The 20,647-nt window shown below is 46.7% G+C and overlaps 1 protein-coding gene across 1 annotated transcript in view; it reads right to left on the bottom strand.

The window, feature by feature from the left end:
• Positions 1–151: 151 nt before the first annotated feature.
• ptch2 (patched 2) overlaps positions 152–20,647 on the bottom strand; it is a 25,420-nt gene continuing 4,924 nt past the window's right edge. Inside the window, exons 3-23 of the mRNA XM_062405222.1 lie at positions 16,411–16,600; positions 16,252–16,321; positions 16,068–16,159; positions 13,930–14,038; positions 13,725–13,811; positions 13,478–13,599; positions 12,508–12,655; positions 11,497–11,628; positions 11,256–11,411; positions 11,044–11,136; positions 10,806–10,931; positions 9,561–9,948; positions 8,949–9,467; positions 8,231–8,373; positions 7,889–8,069; positions 7,517–7,797; positions 6,160–6,297; positions 5,617–5,759; positions 2,555–2,960; positions 1,883–2,441; positions 152–1,752 (exon numbers count right to left, since the gene is read on the bottom strand). Of these exons, the coding sequence (XP_062261206.1) occupies positions 1,718–1,752; positions 1,883–2,441; positions 2,555–2,960; positions 5,617–5,759; positions 6,160–6,297; positions 7,517–7,797; positions 7,889–8,069; positions 8,231–8,373; positions 8,949–9,467; positions 9,561–9,948; positions 10,806–10,931; positions 11,044–11,136; positions 11,256–11,411; positions 11,497–11,628; positions 12,508–12,655; positions 13,478–13,599; positions 13,725–13,811; positions 13,930–14,038; positions 16,068–16,159; positions 16,252–16,321; positions 16,411–16,600 (4,118 nt within the window). The 3' untranslated portion in view covers positions 152–1,717. The remainder of the gene's footprint in view (positions 1,753–1,882; positions 2,442–2,554; positions 2,961–5,616; positions 5,760–6,159; positions 6,298–7,516; positions 7,798–7,888; positions 8,070–8,230; positions 8,374–8,948; positions 9,468–9,560; positions 9,949–10,805; positions 10,932–11,043; positions 11,137–11,255; positions 11,412–11,496; positions 11,629–12,507; positions 12,656–13,477; positions 13,600–13,724; positions 13,812–13,929; positions 14,039–16,067; positions 16,160–16,251; positions 16,322–16,410; positions 16,601–20,647) is intronic.

Raw genomic sequence — 20,647 nt, forward strand, 5'->3', positions numbered from 1 at the left:
CAGTCTAAATACTAACATCTGTACAAACTACAAAAATAAATTTTTAATATAAATAATTTATATGGCATGACATTAACAGTTTTTTGTTGTTCAAATAAACTACAAACTGATGCAGGAGCTCCCCCGCCCCCCCCCCCCCCCCCCCCACACACTGTCTGACAACACCTCCCGTCTGATCGAAATGACAAATGGTGCTTCGCCCGTTTCTGATGAGTAGCTACTGAACTCTTCTTCTGTTTTTACAAAAGAAACCAAAGCTGCCACTGTAAAAACAAAAAATGACATGAAAGAAAAAATAAATGATTGGCAAAGTTTTTCCCTGCAATTGAACCTGGCAGTGATGAGACCAATACTGAACGAACAACGACAGAATCTTAAATTAAACGATAAATCCTAAGAACCAAAAGAAAGAAAGAGCGTGGCACATGTGAGGTTTGTATGAACAAGCAGAGGGAGACATTAGAAAGTGAGTCGGAGCAGGCGGAAGCATTACAATTCAAGAATGAGCCTATTTACACAATGCGATAATTGCACTGGGTCACAACAGCATGAACGTGTTACAACCCGAAAGCAGCCAGCAAAGACAAAAGAAAAGAAAAAGGTGGAAAACAAATAAAATCACTCCCTTTGCATTCTGATTTTTCTAATTCCCTTTCAAAATAAAAATGAGGAGGCGAGAAACATGTTTGTCTCAAAGTGACAAATGTGAACTTCGACCGCTGTGGAGCTTACAAAAACTGCAGTAGAGAAAACAAGTATAATCTTATCATAGCTCCTTCAAGTAGTTTAAAACTGCGGAGAACTGAGGACATTGCCAGACTCAACATGAAAATTGATACATGAATTAGAAGTGACCCTGCCAGTGTGTCGACAGAATGATCACATAAAAAGATATTCCCAGACGTGGACACATAATGTGATAACTGACAAACATCAATCTACTCTTCGTCTGGACGAAACAGATGATATTCACACGAAAGCGAGAACATAATACTTAGCTGGACGCTGTGATTTAGCAAGGACAGGGGGGATTTTACTGAAGGCACGGTGGTTACTGCTGTTTAGGAAACAGTGTAATTCTCTGCTCTTATTACACTGCAATAAGAATATGTATATCTAAAATACAAGAGAGTGTGTCAGAAGCAGAATCTCTAAGTATACTGACGTAAGAGGGAGGGAGACGAGGGGGGGGGGGGGATACTGCATTTTTTTAAGGCAAATCACTTACAATTATTGTGTAGCAGCAAAAAAACAAAACATAACAATACAAATAAAACACTGACCATGTATGTTCAATAGCCTAATATCTTAATAACATCTCACTTTCTGTGGACACTTTTTACATATAGCACATTTCTTATTCTATACACTATGGGGGGAGGGGGGAAATCAACTGCCCCCCCACACCCCCCCCAAAAAATAATCTTTTACATCTGATCTTTTACACAAGAGTATACCCAAGTTATACAGTACTCCTTTAAATAGCTCTTTTTTAGTATTAAAATATATACTCATAGATTTATATAATTCTTAAAACAAGTCATTTGTTTCTTAATATGTCCTTGAAATAAATCTTTTGTTGTTGTTGTTGCTTTTTGAAGTCTATGTACAGTTGAGAGTTGGAGACGCAGCGTGGCGCCCCCGTGGGGGTCAAGGTGCTCCGGGAGGCAGCCAGGGGCTTGAAGAAGCTGAAGGCACAGTGTGTGTGTGAGAGAGTCTAGCAATCTTTGGCCACCTGGATCCTCAACCCACCTGCAGCAGACAAACACAGGAGAGAGAACAGAGTTAGACATCGCTCGGAGAAAAGACGGCTCCCGTCGAAAAGGCTTCATGTGGCACATTTCTCAGGATCACAAGTCGGGGTGAGCTGAGGTTGACTCACCTTGTGTCTTGCAGAGCTGATGCTGTGTCTGTGTTTCTTCCAAGTCCTGGATCTCTATAGAGTTTCTCTTATATGAAGAAAAGTTTGTTTTGTCACGGCAAGTCCTCTTAGCAGCCTCGAAACAGTCTGACTCGCTTTCAGTGTCAAAACCTTCATGCATGTAGCCATGATACGCCGCCCCCGGCAAGTTCGGATGCACGGCCACCGTCACAGAGGCTGTGGCTGTCACCATAGTAATGGGACCCCCAGTCAAGCCTTGTTGCAACGGCAGGTTGGAGGTGCTATTGTTATAGCTTGGCCCTTTAGTCCTGTTTGGCTGAGGCCCTTTGCCGTTATGAGGCCTGGGTCCACTATGACAAGTCCGCCCAGGGAAGTAAGCTCTGTCGCTGGGTAAATGTTGGCCGGGCTGAGCCTGGGGCTTCTGGAGGCCCGGTTGCTGCTCCCGCTTGTTTCCGTCCCAGCACGTGACCTGGGAGCTGAGAGGTGACTGTGCATTGTACGAAGATTCATTTAATGGTTCTATCCTCCCAGATGCATTTTCTTTGAACGGCTTCACCACCTGCAAAAAATAAACATTTTTATAATTTACTTTGAGAAAAACACATTTATCTAAAAATCATTTCATCACACAGGAGGAGTTTCATATCTTATCAGCGTGGTTTTGTAGCTTACCGTGAGCTTGGGGAAGCTGGGGTTCTTGCTGGCTTCCAGCAGTATATGAGACGTAGGAGGTGGAACGTTGACGTGTGATTCCATGTATGTGCTCCGCTCGCAGTACTTATAATCCTCCTCCCCGATCCCTGACGTGGTGGTCATCTCAGAGTAATACTCGGAGTCCGATGACTCTGAAAACGCTTGCTGACGGGGCGACCGCGGGTTGTGGTGGCCCGTGTAGTATCCGTGGTGGGTTATGGGTGGCGGGAGTTGGGGCTCGGGGGAGGGTGTGGGCAACCGGATGGCATTGTCGACTAGAGTGACTTCAGATGGCGGCCCCATCATGGAAAGGAGGACCGGCAGGAGAACTAGGCCGTTCAGCATGCCCAGCACTGTCAGGATGACCAACACAGCAAAGAAGTACCTGGAACAGAGAGAGATGAGGGAAGTTAGAGCCGAAGTCAGATTATACTAGATAGTAGCATCTTGTAAACTCTCATTTTAGAAGGTGAGGTACAGTGAGATAGCTTTGAGCTGCTAGCAGCTGCTAATTCTGAAGCAGGCTATAGGCTAATGCATTCCAAAGAAAACATTTAATATTTGACATACATCTTTAATTTGTGCAATAGTGCAAATTGTCCTTTACTGTGACAAAAAATGGGAAGAGGCCATGGTGTTGGGATGTTTTACATGGACGACAACACACATATGTGTGCGATTCCAAACACACACATAGTTGGCACATGAGGAAGGGAAGCAGCTCAGGGGAAGAAGTCAGGGAAAGCCCAGTATTTGTGTATCAAAGGCAGAGGGCGGGGGGGGGTTACATCTGATTCCCTGCTCAGTCCAACTGAAACATGCTTTGATGCTTCCACTGCTGCTTCTACAATACATTCTCTCACTCTCTTTTTCGCTCACACTCTATGCATATGAGTTTTTTCGTGTCTGTGTGTGCGTGCATCTCAGCTGAGCTCTGGGGAGGCCAGGGGTGGAGGCAGGCCACAAGAAAGAGCTCCCCAAGAAAATTAGAGAGGACTCCACTTAAAGACTAACAGAAAGCAGAGGAAGAGAGAGACACACAGAGATGCTAACCACCAGCCAGACTTAAAGAGGTAAAAAGAAAGAGGGAGGAAAGAAATAAGTGATTGATGGAATGAAAAAAAAAAAAAAAAAAAGCAAACAAGGACGGGGATAATAGCTGCAGAGTGTTCTGAAAACACGCTTCTCTCTTCTGAACAGATGACTAGTACCGTTCTAATTAGGACGCTCTTCAGGAAAAAGTCGATGGCTCACATGTTGGGCATGATTTCGAAAACTAAATTCAGGGAGACATTTTTAAATGACGAGAACGGAGTGAGACAGAAAGATGGAGAGTGAGACTTTGGTGGGACCTCCAACAGCGTCTCACTGTTAGGAATTCTGTTGTTTATATAAACAGTAATCTTTTCCATTCGTTTTCAGAGCCTGGGGACTTGTGTGTGTGTGCGAAAGAGACCGTAAATGTGTGTGCATTTTTCCTTGTGTGGGTGTGTGTGTGCATATGTGGCCCGCATGTGTGTGCATGCATGCTAAGAAGTGTGTGTTTGTGTGTGTGTGTGTGTGTGTGAGAGCGGACTCTGAGCAGAGCTGAATTAGGCTTGCTGTTTATTCAGTGCATTACAAGGCCAGGAGATGTTTACAGCAGTATATTTATGCTACTCCCTAGCTAGCCAGCCCTGGCTTGCCCCATTCACCCGTTCACAGCTACAGCTACAACTAAACAAGACCTCCAACAGAGATACTAGACCCCTCTGTCTCCCCCTCACCGCATCCTCTAAAAATGACCTTTTCTATGGAAGAAAAGCAGAAAATGTAGAGGCTGAAAATGCAGTTTATGACTCCCTTAATCCTAATCCAGTTTCCTATCAGTTCTCAATGTTTATCTCTTCAATCCACCACAGTGGCGGATGCATTAATCTAACCTCCAGCTACCCAACCACCAGGACCTCATATCCTTACAAAGAAAGCCATCCTCGGAGTACTTCTCCTCCTCTCTCTGCCTCTAGTCTGTTTCTCCAGAAAATGTTTGCTTTTTATGTCGCGGAAGCCTGCTGCAGTCTGTGAGCCTAAGGTTGTGGTTTCGGGTTTGGGCTGAGACCACGTTCGGCTGAAAAACATCGAGATATTCGTCTTTTTTCCACTCTGACCATGAAACGGTGGTAGAAAACACACCCACACACATATACATATACACACATTTTAAACTTGCATGCCCGCGTTAACACACACACGCATAGTGGGGAGCAAAGTCTGTTGGTGGCCTACACACAACTGACTGGCTGACCAGTTCAAATTTAGCTCCACTTTTTATTATGGCACCTAACACATGGAGGGAGAGAATGCCAAATGGATGACAGGAATTTTACAGATTCCCTTGTGTGTTTTTGAGGGAGAGAATCAGTGAGAATGAGCGAGAGAGAGAGAGAGAAAGAGAGAGAGAGAGAGAGAGAGAGAGAGAGAGAGAGAGAGAGAGAGAGAGAGAGAGAGAGAGAGAGAGAGAGAGAGAGAGAGACACCACCCAGTGGGTAGCAGAACACTTCCATGTTTACGAGCAGCTGCTACACACCCTTGATGTTTTCCCCATTTGTTGTGCTCCGAGGCTAGGGAGATGGTAGTGTGTGCCCTGAGTGACAGGACCAGGTGCATGTTTTGTCACTGTGTGTGTGTGTGTGTGTGTGTGTGTGTGTGTGTGTGTGTGTGTGTGTGTGTGTGTGTTTGCGTGTGTGTGCATGTGCGCATAAATAGGGGTATAAAATTTCCACCTGCAAGCACCCCTGACCCCCCACAAGGCTTCTATCCGTCTCCGAGAGAGGCTAGACAACTGGCTCCACACACTCACACACACCAGAAGTGTGAAACCAAAACACTGCTTCTTGTTAAGGCAACATATGGGGCTGAGGAGGGTGAAGACACCACTGCGACCAAAGGGAGCAACGTCACTCTCACACACACAGCACAAAGTCTGCACTTGTCAAATGCAGACATAGCCACATAGCTACACACACACACACGCAAACATATGTAAACACAAAGCATCTCACCTCATAATGAAGTCAAACTCGGACCCTGCCAGCATGAGAACGCCGAGCAGCGTGGAGATGGCTCCGTCGACCACCGGGGCAAACATGTGCTCCAGAGCCACCTCCGAGCGTTTGTTTCGGTTGCCAATCGCTGTCAGGAAGCCCTGGGGCGGAGATAGAGAGAGAGAGAGAGGTTGGATGAGTTGGAAATCTCAAAAAGTTGTGTTTGCGGCAAAGCTTGGCACACTTCAGGATTCCTGCCTTTGGTTGTGTTGGGGATTGCTACGCTACACTACAAGACTACACTGTGCTCGAGAGCTGCCAGCGTGAACCAGGAAGCCAAAAGTTTCCCTAGAAAATCTTTGATCACACTTATTTCACCTTAATCACTTTCCATTACAGGCATGAAGCCACAGGAGTCTGTGCATTGCACTTTAAAACGACTAAAATGTTTGCAAAATGCAGCATATTGCGTTTATGAAATTGGTTAAGCTAAATCCTAGCACAGAGAGAAATTACATTCAGTGCCTCTAATTGTGAATCCATGTGTATGAGTTGACTCACCAGTGCAATGTGAACAGTGAACTCCACTCCGATGCCCACAGAAGCGATCAGGATGACCACGGGGATGGCGCTGAGCTTGATGCCAATCAGACCCATGATGCCGAACAGCTCCACCGTCATCATGGCCAAGATAAACACCTGAGAAGAAGAGAGGGAAAGGATGTGAGCCGATGTCCGATCCTTGACAAACTGTCACTAGCAAGTAAGTGAAAAAATATATAAGCACGTAAATAATTAAACTTAATGTCGTTTGCAGATTTGTCCGTACACAATCTTTGACCCTTTGCTCAGGATCACAACCATATGGCTTGAAATTACCCACCTGTGGGCAACTATCTTGTTTTTCACATGATAGCAGTCTGCGATGCTTATTTGATTGTTTCCGACATTTTAATGCCACATCAGTACTTCAGTTTGTCTTAGCAGTAAATGGGTGATGTTACTGTAAACCATGATACAAACAAGTCTTCAAAAACAAGGAGGAAAAACAGTTCCCGGCCAAAAGGAGCTTTTGATCCCAGCGGGAGCTTTGTGCCGGGGCACGGTTAAATTGGAAATGATAAAAGCTGTTTTACTGCTCGACCACATACGGGCTGGGTGAAACCTTTACTGGCAGGCTGAAGCTTGGAAACCATACATGCGTGTCGCTGTGTCTTGAGGAGACTGGGTAGAGTTGCTGTCTCAATCAGTGCTGCTGAGGGCCCGCTACTTAAATTAAACACATTCCAACTGAAACTGGCACTGTTGTTGTGCTACACTTCGGCACCCCCACTGGCCAGGGATATGTGGATTTGTGTATGTGTGCGAGTCTGGGGGGCCCTTTTGGATCACCGGTCCCACCAGCTTGTGTGTGAAATGCTTTCCAAACACTGCACACTCAGATCATCTCCCTCTTTTTCTCACACACATACACAAATCCACATATCCCTGATGGATGGGTTGAGCAGGCCAAGGTCGCAACTGGGAAGATCTGTCCCGTCCCCAAGCCTCTCCCTCTCTCTCTGACAAAAGCTGTGAGGGAGTTGGAAGTGGAGGCTTCAGGAGGGCAAAGCCTTTTCTTGCTCCTTTGCATTTCCTTTTCTAAGGCCAGCCCAACTTACATTAGAATGACAAAGGTCCCTGTGTGTGTGTGCGTGCGTAGTGGCCCTCCACAGAGAAAAAGGGGCCCCCTAGACAGCATTATTGAGCTGTGCAGAGAAGGGTGAGAAGAAGTGAGAGGAAGAGAAGCGGGAGGAAGGGGGTAATGATGTTGTTGACGTAGGATGAGAGGGACAAGGTGAGACAGAAATAGGCCGGAGGGGAAAACAGTGGTAAGGATGAGGAAGAGTAGGACGTGATGAAGAGATTGTTGGCTTACAATGATGCCGGCAGTCCAGGGGTTGAGCAGGAGGATCGCACAGACCAGGAAGGTGCAGGCTAGAACCACACTGATTGCAAGGAGGAACCAGTGTCTGAGGCCAATGTACTGCTCCCAGAACAGGAAGGGGTATCCGTTAGGGTAGTTGAACACGCCCTTGCGGCTGAACTCGTCACAGATGGCCCGCACGCTCTCTATGGCCTCAACAAAGTCGCTAGCCTGGCGAAGGCCGTTCAGGTAGAAGGGGAACTGGGCAAACTCGAGGGCCTCTGCAGCTGGGACTGAAGGAGAGAAGGACATTAGAGGTCATGTTCGTACCACAAGCGAGTCAGGCATGTCCAATCCACACTTTTATAAAGATAAGACACTTACTGCGCAGATTCTCCCCTGTAGTGTCGTACTTGTCGTGAATCCACTCTCTGGGATGGGGGTAGAAGTTGGCCTGGGAGGCAGCGTAGCCCAGAGGATCGTTACTGACCCAAACGGTCAGGTAAATGTAAAACACCTCTGCCGGGATCAGACCCTCAGCGTCTACCAGCCGACGGGACACCAGCTAGAGAAAAATGATTTGTATTTGAGTATTTGTCAAACTGAATTGTTAATAACACAGCTTATACTATTATTATCTACAATGCCACACACCCTGTGCCCCAGAAAGGACACGTGGACTCTGTTTTCAGGATTTGTTTGGGTCTTTGAAGCTCTTGGACATACCTGGCTGTAGTTAAAAGGCTCCTTCTTGGAGCCAGTCTGGATGAGGAGTTTGTACGCCAGAGCTCCGTCCTCCGTGCCATTGCGATAGCTGTCAGCCGTAATCCTGCCTGCCTGCCAGTCAGCATCAAAAGACATCTGTAGACCTATGTGTGAGGTAGAACAAAAGAAGGATTCATTATGGGTGTCATTTAGAAATATTATGATTTGTATGATCACAATGAGGGAAGTGAGGTTGACAACATGGAATATCAAGTTTCTTTTTTCCATCTCTCTTTCTCCTAAGCTGGCTCTGATCAACCTGTTAGCGATTACTTCCTCCTCACTGGGCCTCTGACAGGTCTGAGCCTGAGGACACACACGCGCACGCACACACACAACGCGCACACACACACACACACACACACACACACACACACACACACACAAAGCCATGCAAAGATAACCTACGACCCTAACCCATCTACTGCACCACCCCTTAGCCCAGGTGTACGCAGCATGACTGAACTCTGAACTTTCACTCACCCTTTGCAAACACACACATAGGAACACACACATAGGAACACACATACAGACACACACACTCAATCACTCCTGTCCTTAAAAAAGCACACCTGTAAAAACCTCCACCAGTTTCTGATATCATTTTCAAAAACCCTCAGGGGAAAGAATTATTGCATGACTCATTCAAAAAATAACATTATTCCTCTTGAAATCTTACCTCTGAGCCAGTCCTGGAAGTAGTGCAGCCACATGCGGGGCAGTTTGCCGTCGCTGTCTCTGACCACGCATCTAACAGAGTTAAAAGCGTTGTGCAGCTGGATCAGCAGCCGCTGCGACCGGGCGTAGTCAAATCCATCCATGGTGACAAGGTACATGTTGTAGAAGGAGAAGTACTTGAACTGGGCGTCAATGAAATCATACTCCTTGGTGTCGCGTGGCACAATGTCAGTCAGGTAGAGGCCGTCGTGCACCATTGTTGTCCCGTACAAGCTGAGGCCCAGGAGACCCAGGAAGAGGACCACCACAATGGCTTTGCTTTTCGGATTGAGGAGCAGAGGGGCGTATTTATCCCTGGCAAAGCTGGACAGGTTCCAGTTTAGGAAAGGGAGTGGGACGCACTTTTTTCCCGATTTGGAGTCTTTCACCTGGGCGAGGAGGTCCCGGGTGGAGCTGGAGGTAGGGTTGAAGAGCTGGGAGCCATAGGGGTCAGGCACAGAGGTGGTTGGGGAAGATGTGGCTAGAAGAAGGAAAAACAAAATATCATTATTAGTGTTTTTGCCCAAAAAGATTTTGACAAAAAAAAAAACAAGCTTCATATAACTTTATTTACCTGAAGCCTGGGAGGTGGGGCAGATGATGATGGAAGTTGGGCTAGTGGAGATCTGTGAGGTAGGCGGTAGAATTGTAACAATATGCTGTCCTGCTGCGTCACACTGAGTGAACGCCTGCACTGTGGTGGTGATCTGGGTGCTGGTCGTGATCGTGGACCCAGCAGTGTACTGGTGCGTGTGCGTCGTTGCCGCCGTGGGCGTGTGCGGCTGCTCCCCGGCGTCCGACAGCTCGTGCGGGGAGAGGTGGATGACTCGGTTGGAGCCGGGGCTGTACAAGCAGCAGAGGACGTCCAAACGCTTGTCCTCGCGTCGGTGGAGGTCCAAGCTCAGGATGGCGGGGAAGATGAGCAGCACCATGGCGAAGTTAAACACAACAACGATGGCCGCCTAGGGAGAGAAATACAGAGAGAAAAACCAAGTGAGAAGAGGCGGAGAACAGTATGTGGAAATTACTGGCACTCTGATTCAGCTGAGGAGAGTCAGGGCTCCTGTTTTTTTAAGCCCAGAAAGCAAAGAAAAGACTCTAAATCACCAGACAGGAATACTAAGCAAGCCAGGAGGGGAGAGGGAGAGAGAGAGAGAACAAAAGAAAAGAGAGCCAGAAAGAAAGAACTACTAGAAAGAATGATAGAAAGAAGCAGGAGGAGGAGGAGGAGGAGGGGGGGGGGGGTATATATATATGTATGAATATATATATGTTGCAAGTCTGAGCAAAACCATCGCCCTTCACCGCCACCTCCCCATTCACTCCAGCCCCTGAAGCTGACATTCTAACTGGCTGTGGTTTCCAGTGTGTGTATCTGTCTACGTGCGGGTATTTGTGTGTGCTTGTGTGTTTCGGACCACCCACAGTTAGTCACAGATCAGAGCAAACCAACTTGAAGGGGCCAGTGATATACTGATCCAGTCCTCCCTCTCCCTCTCCCTCTTGTTCTGCTTCTGTCTCTTCATCACTCTTTTTGCTCTGATTATTCCACATTACACACATGTACACACACAAACACACACACACATTTATGCACACGTACAGACACACACACAGAGGCACACACACAAAAAAAGTTGGCCCCGTAGTGGCAGCAGCAATAAAAATGGGGCAACAAAGGCTTTCCCTTACTTTGAATAAATGTCACCTCTCTTAAATTATCTCTTTCATTTTCAAAGGAGCCCCCGGCCTCTCGGTGTGTGATTGTGTACATCTGTTTATGTCTGTGCGAGTGTGTATGTGTGTGTGCAAAACGTACCTGCAAGGAGAAAGCTCGCAAGGCAGGGATGGGTACGAGCGCAGCCATGAAGAATGCAATCATGTTGTTTATGGAAGTCAGAGCGACGCTGGTGCCGGTGCGACGTAAACAGTCGCCCGTCCGGTCCTGTAAAAAAAAAAGACAAAAAAGTGAGATGGGAGGAGTTGTGAGTTGAGGAGAGGATAGGACACTAGAGGAGAAGAGATGAAAGGACAGGAGAGGAGACTCTTCAAGGTACCTTGAATGGGATGCAAGTTCCAGTTTCTGTGAACGAGTGAGCCAACAGAAACATGTCATCCACACCGATCCCTAGTGCCAGGAAGGGAAGCACCTAGGAAGAAAAACAAAAGGGTGAGAATGAACATTTGTAGTGTGTGGCATTAAAATCTGATATCACGAAGAAAAACAAGAAATGCGAGAGAACAAATTGAAGTGTCCTTTCTGGCGTACCTGTGTGGTGGCGGCGTTGAAGGAGAGGCCAAGCAGGGAGCACAGTCCCAGCCCCGCGGCCACTGACAGGGCCACCAGCAGCACACCGGCCAGCCCCACGGCCCCCTGGGACTTAGCACAGTCCCACCTCAGCATGGTCACGCAGGCATAGGCGAGCTGGAGAGAAGACGTCCACATTAGGTATAATCATAATTTTAAATATCTTAAATTGAACTCAACCTAAATCAGATATTATGCTCACCATGAGCAAGTATCCTCCAGCCACCCTGATGACGCTGACATCAGAGAAGGATTTCATGATGTCGTTGAGGGTGGTGGTGGAGAAAGCGTGGATTGACTGGCTGGAGTTAGTTGGGATGCTCTGATGGACAACCTGGGGGGGATACAAATGTCTTTCATTAAAAAATGAACTAGAATCTGAGAATTAGCTCTGTTCACAGGACGATACACAACTTCCTCCACAGCCCACCACAACCAAGCCTCTCCAATAACCCCAAACAGAAAAAAGCCCCCCCTGTCTCTTTGAAATGTGCACATGTGTGAAATGAGTGCGAAAGTGTGTTTGTGTGTGTTTTGTGTGTGTGTGTGTGTGTGTGTGTGTCTTCCGGGGATAGCATGCGTGTGTGTGTGTGACAACTGAGGAGTAATGAGCACAGATGCCAGAGGTTGTGAGGTCAAAGGTGAAAGGGATGGATAGCATGGCTCGGCGGGCTAAGGCACTCTCCACGTCCTGTGCCATGAGTCGACCAATTGCTATCGTTTCATCGCCGCTCGCTCACTCTCTTTTTTGTAACGCGGGAGAAAGAGGCACGGTGTCTCTCTCAGTTCAGGTTTGTTTCCACTTCCTCCATTCCATGTCCCTCACCTACCTCCCCCCTGCGTCCCTCCTTACCCTCACCATGGTGGGTGTCAGCTATCACAGCAACAGCTTGTTCCTATAACTAGGGCTCTGACAGAGAGGGATGATTGACCTACCCCCCACCCACACACACATGTATGCACATACCTACTGCCCTGTGATTCGCTTTACAAGGGAGCTGAAGACTGATGGAATTCAGACACTGCAGAGAGAATGAATGAATGTGTGTGTGTGTGTGTGTATGTGTGTGTGTGCATGTGTGTGTGAGCCAAAGCAAAACAAGACCGCATTGAGACAAGGAAATGCCTCCTTACTTTTCTCATCCTCTGTCTATTTCTTTGTGGTGCCGTGTGCATTTGAATGTACATGAAATGTGTGTGTACGTGTACGCACCTCCACAAACTTCCTCTGCCAGGACTCGAGGATGGCAGTGGCCTTATCTTCATTCCAGTTGATGTCGTGGATCTCGTAGTCGTCTTTAAAGTGCTCGTACAGCTGCTTCGGACTCATCAACAGGAACATGGTCTGGAGGGCCTCCGCACTGCAAAACACCAAAAAACGTGAGCTCAGGGCACATCGAGAGATTTGTGAAACCTCTATTGCATCATCCATGTCCCAATAAGCGCATTAAAAACCATCCCGTTTGACTGTTTGAACCTCACTATAGCCGGAGTGCACCCCCGTGCGAATGGCAAAAGGCAGGTGCCGTTTCGTCTAGGATTTGTCTGCCTGCCTGTCTGCCAATGTAAACAGCCAAAAGCAGGTGTTATCTAGAGTGTCTGTCTACCGATCTCCAGGCTGTGATCCCAGATGTCCTCAGGTTTTCTTGGCACTGGCACGGCCAATGAAAGAAATGATCATAAATCAAATCCAAGAGTAAATGTGGCTCCAAAGACTTTTTGGGCCCATGTGGGTCGTGATCTGGGCTCTGACCCAATATTGCCACAACATTTGTATTGGTCTCTTATCAAGAGACTTTTCTACTTCTAATTCGTCTTCCTCTTTGGCCACTTACACAACAAATGTGTAGCAGGGTGGGGGGGCTATATGTGGCTGTCAATCATCTTTAATTGGCCTATCCTGGACCGGGGTCATGGAGGAAACCGATCCCTGTGCGTACGAGGCATTCCTAGCATGAGTCTGTTGGGTTATTAGGGGTTACACAGATTCCAGTCGCAGCCGCTCACAAGCTGATGGGCGGTCTGGCTGCCTGCTCAGCTGGTATTGATCACACACATACATAACCCCCCCCCCGACTCTCTTACTATTACATCTACCAATGACAAGAGGAAATTTATAGCTTCTGTGTTAAACCACCTGAAGCATCGGGCTCTGATCTTTACACGCATTAATAAACACACACCTCAGCAAAGTGTCCTGGCTGCTTTTGACCAGCCCACCGAGGATCAGCTCCTCCTGCCAGTGCATGAACTTCCGGCTGAAACCATGGCAACCACCCTGGAGACGCCTGGCAATGTCAGGACTCTGAATGGAAGGAGAGCAGGGGGACAGACAGAAAAAAACACAAGAGATATGTTATGAGTTTCTGTTGTGCCACAGCTACTTTGTATATGTGATGACTGAAGCTGCGGTCTTTTGTGTGGGCTTACCTCTCCTCTGTCTTTGTTGGGGGCACTAAGAGGGCAGTCGGGGTCTGAGGGGTCCAGACAAGACCTGTTCATGTAGGCATGGCCCACCTGCAGAATTAAAGAACATTACACAAATCTCAGTATGGGGAAAAAGGTATGCATGTAGATGAGTTAGCAGTAATTGTTCATGAGTCTTTCATTTATGAAATTTGTCATTGTAATTCACCTGGGCTTTGTCCAACATCTCCTTAAATCCTTCCAGTGAAGTGAACTGACTGAGCTCCTCCATCAGCTTGACAGGATCAAGATTCATCCACTGGATGTCCGGCATACCCCTGGAGAGCAGAGACAAATTTAGGAAATGATAACCTGAAGATCACAAGACTGTTTAAGAAGAACCTCCACCACACGTAGCCTGTGAGGCTAAGGGCCTTTGCATCCCTGCTAAAGTTCAATTCTAGCAAAAAAAAAAAAAAAACTTCAGTTGATTTTACTTCTCTCTACTCTGGGCCGCGCAAGAGGCTAACTGCATATACAGGATAAAATAGCGTTTATTATCCTGTTTCACGCTGCCACAATGCCCAGGGAAAAGGCAGGGTGGCTGCCTGCTCGCTTCCATTCCTCTCTGTCCTGCACCGAGTCATAACAATTACCTCTGCCTCGCAAACATCTTGATAAGGAGGGAGGGAAGGGGAGAGGCTGAACTGGGAAATAGGTGAGGGATGAGAGAGGAAGAAAATGATGTTCACTGACAAGGAACCTGTTACACCTGCTCTCCCTCTTCATAGGATACATCCATCACCTTCCTCTGTACTGCCATCTATACAAATTATTTTCATTAAAAGTCTATTTGCTTTTTGCTTTTATCAGAAGAGGAATCAATGCTCTTCTGTTTGACAATGCTACTCAAAGTTACACAATATTTAGTATAATATTCCATAAAAGACAGAGCGATATTATGCTTTGAAAACAGCGAGGATTCAAGATTCTGCATTTGAGATGGAGTGAAAGACATCTCCGCTCAGGGCTTAATGGTTCATGAAGAGAGCTCCTCTCCTATTCTCACATACCAGCATCCCTTTATCAGCTACTCTTTGCTTGAGTGAACCGGGCCAGGGCCCTTTTGTTTTTTCATCGATTGCTGCTCTTTGTTCGCACTCTTTCCCATCTTCCTCTCTCCATCCTCACTCCTTTTTATTTTTCCCTTTTATTTTGTCTTTAAAACCAGGGCTGAACGGGAAGCGGAAGCCACCGGCCTCAGTGACCACAAGTTCGCCTCAGCCGTACGTGAAAAAACAGAGTTACAAACAAATAAGGAATAACAACAGATGTGGAGCACTTTAGTGTTATTTACAGGAATACTTGGAGGACATGTGAATCATCAAAGAAACCCTTATCCCTTCTCGGTCTCACAAAAGCCAACTGGGAGATGCAAAGAATGGGAAACTTATTTGTTTCTGAACTCGCTGGCTTGTCATGCAACACACTGTTTTCAGCTCTGGACAGAAACCTAAACAAATATTCTGTTTGCAGGGAAACATCTGCTATGATCTAAACTATCCTCTATTAACCAGGGTCTCAATTGAAATATCACAGCTTAAAAAAAACTCTTTCAGTGACTCTATTTCTCAGGAGAACTTCACAAACCCCAAAAAAGGAGAAAGAAAAAAAACTTGAATCCACAAATGCCCAAATACGCCCCGTCTCTGCTGTTAACTGTCTTGTAGCCTCTCTCTGTCTTCTCGGGGGACTTGAGACTTGAATGCTGCCCATTTTATTTGTTGGACAACTTGGGAGCTGGGAGCCCGGGGCATTACCATGAGAATGCCGAGTGTTAGCCGTGAGCTGACAAAGCCTGCCCCCCCCTCCCTCCTACGGGGCCCCTGCACTGACGGACACTCACTCGTAAACTGAAAGAATGCTTACCATTGTCTGACCCAAAGGGCTCCCCTGCTACCACCACCACCACCACCACCGCCTCTCCGCCCTCCGTTCTACCAACCCACCATCCAGTTGCCGCTGCAGTCATCTCCCCTCTCTCTCGCTCCATCTCTCCCTCACTCTCCCCCTCTTTGAATTTCTCTTTCAGGACACCCCCCCCCCCACCCTCCATCCAGTCCCTCTCTAGGCCTTAAAAGAACTCTATTACTGACCGCCGCTGTCAGTCACAACACCCACTGACAGACTACTGAAAGCCCAACTGTATGTCTCCATCTAGCATGTGTTAAAAGTTATGGACCCCTCCAAAAGCTCCAGTCCGCAGCGCAAGTCAGATGGAAGCAATGACAGAAAAGGCCTAGAGTTTCGATGAATCTGTAATATGACAAAATAAGAAAAAAGTGTGTGAAATATTCTGAGACTTACGGTAAATAGGCGGAGCCTCCCTGTAGTTTGGCCCCTTCCCAAAAACAGTCCAATGGGGTGATTATCATACAGGGAAATAGCTTGTCAATCATCTGGAATCAGGATATAGGAAAAAAACACGAGTTAAAATCACAAATCTGAAAAAAAGGAATGTTCATAATAACTTGTTACTTTGTCAACTCACCCTTTCAATCATGACATTTTCAATAATAGGAACTCCTGATTTATAGCATATTTTGTTAAGATCCCATGATCTGGAAGAAAGGAAATTTCTTAGTTTTTTAGTGACAATCCCTAACCTAAGAAAAAAAAAAATTCCGTGACATATCCGAGGTCTGCTTACTTTCCAAACAGCGACACCTGGACCTTGCTAGCAGACACAGCAGCCTCCATGTGGACCAGCAAGGCCTCCTGGGTAAGAATACTGGTGCCCTCTTCTTTGGGGGTCTGGATGAGCATCTGTGAGGTAAACACTGACTCCTCTCCCTGCTTCTCCTTGGTGTAGCGAAGCTCTGTACTCACCCGACTGCCAGCTAGAAGACAAAGAACGAAGACTTCATTAACACCAAAGATAGCTTGATTAATGCTGTATACATTAGCACATATTACTTCAAATGCACAAATACACGCATTTGGTTCATGTATCAAAGTGTCTTGCGTGCACAAACATTTATAACAAGAACACACACAAATTTCGACCAACGCCCTTGGCCCGCGCCAGTATTGGTTTTGAAGGCACTTCACACAAGCCAGCATCTGGCCAAGAGAAATGAGTAATACAGCTTCTCATTGGCCCATTCTGTAGAACAGATGTGCCCTGTTAGGAAAACCAGCCTGCTGATGCCCCTGTAAAACCCCACCACCACTCCGCCCAGGGCACCAGATACGGAGGGTATAGGAATACGATGAAAAGGTTAAGGACGAGCAAAGGATGAACAACGTTTCCGTCTTTTAATAATATCCGGTGTCCATCTTTGAGGACGTGAGATGAGGAGAGGAGAGGAGAGGAATTTCATTCCACTAGTAAATAAACAAGGAGAGGAGAGGAGAGGAGAGGAGAAGTTGTGAATGACATGACAAGAGATAAGAGTGTCAGAAGTGGTGATGAACAGGAAAGAGAGAGGATATCACAAAAACACAGAGAAAGAGAGAGAGAGCGAGAGAGAGAAAGAGAAAGAGAGAGAGAGAGAGAGAGAGAGAGAGAGAGAGAGAGAGAGAGAGAGAGAGAGAGAGAGAGAGAGAGAGAGAGAGCGAGCTATATTGTGCTGTGTGGTAGACTCCAGCCCCCTAATTACAGGAGGTTGCCCTGAAAAGAGTTTGCCAGCCGGGGGGATCTGTGCCTGTGCCAAGTGGACATGAAACATGCCGCGCTGGATCACAGAGGGCCCGTCTGCCCCTCTCGCTTTCCCACTACATGACATGCCATAGAGAGAGCGGGAGGAAAATCGGAGGAAGTGGGGGAGCCTGGGGGGGTACCTCCTTCTTAATTGTAACTCTCGTCACTCTTTTACTCACTTTCACTGCGCTGCACTCGATACTGCAGGCTTTACCCCCATTTAGCATTTATTTCTCTATTCCCCTTAACACCATCTATATCCCCTTGTCTCTGTCTCTCTCTCCCTGTCTCTCTCTCTCTCTCTGTCTCCCTCTTTCTTTCCCTCTCTCAGTCACGCTCTCTGTACCTCCCCAAACCTAGAGCAGGCTCCTATAATTGATGGGGAGAAAAGAAAAACAAACTATTCAGCCCACGCCGTGAAAAGTGTGAGATCAGGTTAGAAACTCAGGGCCTCGGAGACACACTCCCAATACTTCTAGGCTTTACTTTCAAGGCTTTAATTACCTACGCAGGAGCAGGAGAATATCAGGTCACCTCGTTTATTTGCAGTCATGGGCGCCTCACCCCCCCATCCCAAAAGAAAATACCTCAAAATGGGACATGTTCTTGTTGGGTATAAACATCTGGTCCTAAGTCGAGAGGTAGTTATAAAGCTTTATTTTAAAGGGAGCTACTACAAAAAGATATAGGATAAGTAATTTCCTGACGACTTTTTATTGTGGTTTAGAAACTGCAGTTTTTCAAAAAGGAGTATTTTCACACCGTCAGGGACATGTATGAGGTGATGAGGCAGCAGCGAATGGACGTGTGATTCCCTGCTACAGTTTCCTCGCCACACAGATTCCTAATCAAAAAAGGGCTACTTCAAAATGGAACTCTTTCCGCCCGTGGACCTCGGTGACATCTGTTAAACCTTTTTTGACATTTCGTATGTTAACCTCTGCAGTGTGGGGTTTTGATCCCAACAGGAACTGGGTGGCTCGGAGAGACTCTGGCTCTGTAATTACAGGCCTCCTGAAGTAAATTATAGCTATTTGTGTCTCGTTCCTCCCATCTGGACCACCCAGGCAGCCTGTCCTCTCTCTTCTCCCTCACTCTTTCTCGCCTTCTCTCCTCAACCCCCAGTCCGGCCCCAACCACCCAACTCTGAGCTCCGCAGCTACTCTGCTCACTTCAGCTCTCAGTCAACTCGGCTCCGGCTCCAGACGGGGACCTTGTCCTTTTCTTTTCTCATCTGCTTTTTTAGGTCGTTCTAACCCCTCAATTTTCCTCTTATTTTCCTCCTTCTTTCTCACTTTATTTCTCTTTGTCACTCTTCTTCAACCTCCCCCACTTCCACCCTCACTCAGCCCAGGCTCTGCAGCACAGCCTTAAAGAGACAGTTCCCGGAAATGTTCCCACCCTGTGAAGAAAGCGCCTTTGAGTGCGGAGCTTTAACACTCCAGCGGCTGGTAATTTCATTCCACTAGCAATTACGAAACGTGAAATATTAGTCCAGATCCAAAAATAAATAAATAAACGAATAAATAAATTATCACAACTGTCTAAATCACATCATGAGCTCTGTCGTTAAATGGTTTTCGGGAAGTTGACCACCTCCGATCAAAGATTTTTGCAAACAACTTGACTCTGTCGGATGAAAACATATGAATTGATTTACAAGCTTTGCCAATATAAGAATTTTCACAACAGTCACAACTTTAGGAAAGTGAATATTGGGCAAAAACTGTCATAACAAGCCCTGACATGGTTTCATGGCTTTGCGGTGTAAAAAAACAATGTTTGCATCAATGCGTGTGTGTGCCTGTGTGGGTGGACCGGTGTAAACATTGGACCCTGTCTCCATCGACCTCAGTCATTTCCTCCCTACCTGACCCATACCCAAACAGCCAGAATCCCCTAACTCAGTGAAATATCTGTGGCTTTTCACATCTGGCTTCCAGGACGAAGCCAAGACCACCTTTAAAACACAGTGTTTTTATTCCCTTCTCTCTTTGTGGCTTACAGGCCTGGTCCCAGTTCCAGGCCATGATAGGTCAGGCCGAGCCACCTTCAAAGTTCAGTGTGGTAGATTAGCTGGATTAGGGGCCCTCTGAAAGGCCCCACGCTGCTATGGAGGAAGACCCAAGACGAAGAGGGCTATAAGTGACATGTATGCTGTTACCTGGTACATCATGCGTAGGAAATGATCTGCTCCTGCTTCACAAAGCATGACAACATGAGAAGACATGTACAGCCAATTTTCACCCAGAACCCCCTTTGATAAAAGATAGATTCAAGAGGGGAAAAAAGGGTTCTGACCACCATGAAGCAGCAACAATGTAGGAAAAAAATAAACTAGAACGCTACGCCCTCACTGCCATTACCCATACATCATTGGTTTTTTCACAGTGTTTTTAAATTGAGGCCCTTGAGAATTTCATTCTCTTGGCCTGGCACCCAGCATCACATTAAAACCTCCTGCTCCTTTTGTCACACGTGGACCCACCAGAATCACGACTGTGCCCCACTTTGGGTCCTCAGTCCGGCCCTGTGTGGCATTCCCTTGCCAGGGCACCCCCCAGCAGATGGGCCGTTCCCCTCCATACAATCCCTCAGTACAGCAGCTTCAGACTGAATGCAGACCCTTTTGTCATTCACCCCTTCAATTTCTTTCAGATGTTTTCCCAACTAACAGCAGAATAAAATAAGAGGGAACGGTTTTTTGGTCTTTTTTCGCAACAAAAGTAAATGGACCCAAACTTTCCCAGCCAGTAAAACAATGCCGAAGTTGGCTGTGGGAGGGTGAGGCTGGGGGCAAGGAAGAGAAACTGGCATGTTGCTATCTCACCTATAGAAATACAATGTTTGCATATGTGTTAGTGTGTGTGTGTGTGTGTGTGTGTTTGTTTACATTTCACTGTATCTGTTAATCAGTCCTCAAAGACAGAAATAAAAATGTATCAACGTATGAACACAATAAAACAAAAATGATAAATCGGTTTAAATCCAGCAGTTCCAAACATGAGCCCTGAGATCACACCTTAAAAAACTGTACAAAACAACATGAAAAATGAGTTTTCACTTACATTCTATTCAGATGTGCCAGTGGTGTTAGCCACCACACATAAATTTCCACCAGGGTTGGCATTTAGGCACTTTCTATTTCCATATGTATAGGCTTGCCTCTGCTAATTATGCTAATCATGGGCAGTGTTGGCCACTGTGAAAAATAGTCACATTAGACACTTCACTGACCGCTAAT

This window comes from Platichthys flesus, chromosome 14 (assembly GCF_949316205.1).
Source record: "Platichthys flesus chromosome 14, fPlaFle2.1, whole genome shotgun sequence".
In the NCBI taxonomy this organism is placed as follows: domain Eukaryota; kingdom Metazoa; phylum Chordata; class Actinopteri; order Pleuronectiformes; family Pleuronectidae; genus Platichthys; species Platichthys flesus.